General features: G+C 39.2%; 1 protein-coding gene across 1 annotated transcript; it reads right to left on the reverse strand.

Annotated features, from left to right (window-relative positions):
- Positions 1 to 462: 462 nt before the first annotated feature.
- Positions 463 to 1,728, reverse strand: LOC141637611 (uncharacterized). The gene is made up of 2 exons (XM_074447094.1): positions 1,498 to 1,728; positions 463 to 1,000 (listed from the first exon to the last, which is right to left on the reverse strand). Exons 1-2 carry the CDS (start codon positions 1,704 to 1,706, stop codon positions 463 to 465), a joined length of 747 nt encoding a protein of 248 aa, XP_074303195.1. The 5' UTR covers positions 1,707 to 1,728.
- Positions 1,729 to 2,269: the final 541 nt, after the last annotated feature.

The raw sequence follows: 2,269 nt of genomic DNA on the forward strand, positions 1-2,269 counted from the left end.
ATAAGTGTCCAGAAAATATAATAGTACGAGGCCTTTTGGGAAGGAGCCCAAGAGTAAATTCGTGAGGGCTTGGCCCAAAGCGGACAATATCGTACTATTATGGGTTGTGGACACAGATGCAGCAGAGGCCCCAACACGGGGATATTCACACTTCCGCACAACAAGTGGTATCAGAGCCCAATGTTCGACTTGGGCTAGACACGAGAATTCATCAGCAGGCCCAAGACTTGAAGTTGTACACTGTAAGGCATGAAACTCCTAGCTCGGGGTGAGTCCTTGAGCAAGCCCGGTTCAGGGCTAAATGGATGAAAGGCGTCATAGGTCTTCTGGGACAAGTACCATCTGTGTACTAGAACTGTTGATCAGGTGGACCCTTATCAGATTGGGTGCCACAGGTCGGACAATATCGTACTATTATGGGTTGTGGACACAGATGCAGCAGAGGCCCCAACACGGGGATATTCACGCTTCCGCACAACACATGGCACTAGCATTGTTACCCGGTTCCACAATATCGGCCACTATCCAATCCTCGTCACCAAGTCTCCAAAACTTTCCGGTAAACTTGGACTTGACTACAACTGTGCCATCTGAAGCAGTGATTGCTTCATGAGCAACTTTTGGGTCATTCGGGTCATCATATGCAAATTGTAAATATGGGATTCCATTATTAATTGATGCACCAAGGTAGTTACCATTTTCGCCTTTAAAGGCTACATTCTTAGGAAGTTTATTAATAGATGACCAGTCTATAACTGTGACTATGTCGCACGAGTCCTTATCAGTATCCTTGGATCCTGCGAATAGACACGAGTCAAAAGGAGCATCGATTCTCCATAAGCTAGCGTAATGACCAAGTTGAACGTGCATAAGCCTAGCTTTCTTTGAATGATCACCATCTAAGATAAAGCTTGGCTTAAACAATGTGCAACCCCAGTTGGTTTGATCTTCATTAGGTTTGTTAGCTGAGGCCGTAATCCAATAATGATTAGGCGACCACCTGCAAATTCATAATAATGTCAATACGAAGTAGATTAAGATGGGGTAGGTGATCAAATAAAACTAGAAAAACATTTTTAAACTAGAAATGTAAATAAATGAGTTTAAACTGGAGTATGTAAACCAATGATCAAGACAGAAAGAATATTCCCTTTTTTATTTTTAATTTTATTTTTTTGGTAAGTACGTTTTCATGTGACATTCAAGTTCCAATTCCGCAACTTTATTTTCAGATATTTAATTTCTACGACTTGTATGAAACCATGCAAACATGTATGGAGAATATAAATATTTGTGTAACTATTTGTATAAATCTTTATTGGTTTTAAAATTAGCTTGTTTTAGTTTAATATCGCATCCTCGTAGTTAAGGGACGACCTTGACTAAAATAAGTAGTTATATCACTCCGTTTTATTGCCTACTTTATAAAAATGATTAACATGAGTAATAGAAATGTTCTAATTTAAATGCAAAAGAAGAAAATTGTAAAATTAATACCTAACCAAGAACTTGTTGGTGTATCGAGATTTGAGATGGACGAGGCCACTACCATCGGTGGCCTCAACCACCTCAAATTGGGCAAACGAATCCATAACCTTGTCTCCAGAAAACTGAAGAAGGCCATGTGTTTGAACATCTTCATTACGATAACGCAAGTATTTGTTATTGTATACTGACCTTAAGCACACTATTGAAGGCAACGCCATTCTTAAATTGCTTTGTTGTTTTGTTATAGAATATCTTTGCTTTGGTGATTGTCTTTGCTTCAATTAGTTGTCCTTTTATAGGAAGAACTCTTCACTAGTATGATACATTAACGAGAGTACAATACAATATTATTAAAATAGAACTATAAAATTTCACGTTTCTTGGAATTATTATTTTTACGTTCTTCCGACATTGTCTGATATGATTCTTGCTCATCCACTACGCGGGTTATTGATTAATGTGCAACCTTAAGGGTGTGTTTGGATTGACCGATTTGGAGGGAAAAGAAAAGGAGGGAAAGTAGAGATTTAAAATCCCTCATTTGGATAGCAAATGAGAGTGGAGGGAAATGGAGGAGGAGGGATCCAATTTCCCTCTTCCAAGACTAATCAAAATCTCTCCACAATAGATCAAATTTGGAGGGAAATTGTATACAAACACTCACACTCCATTCCCCCTCCCCTTCCCTTCTCTCCCTTTCCCTTCCGTCCTTCCCCCTCCCCTTCCTTTCTCTCCATTTTTGCTATCCAAACACACCCTAAGTGGTATATATCGATCGTGA

The sequence above is a fragment of the Silene latifolia genome, chromosome 2, assembly GCF_048544455.1.
Source record: "Silene latifolia isolate original U9 population chromosome 2, ASM4854445v1, whole genome shotgun sequence".
Classification (NCBI taxonomy): domain Eukaryota; kingdom Viridiplantae; phylum Streptophyta; class Magnoliopsida; order Caryophyllales; family Caryophyllaceae; genus Silene; species Silene latifolia.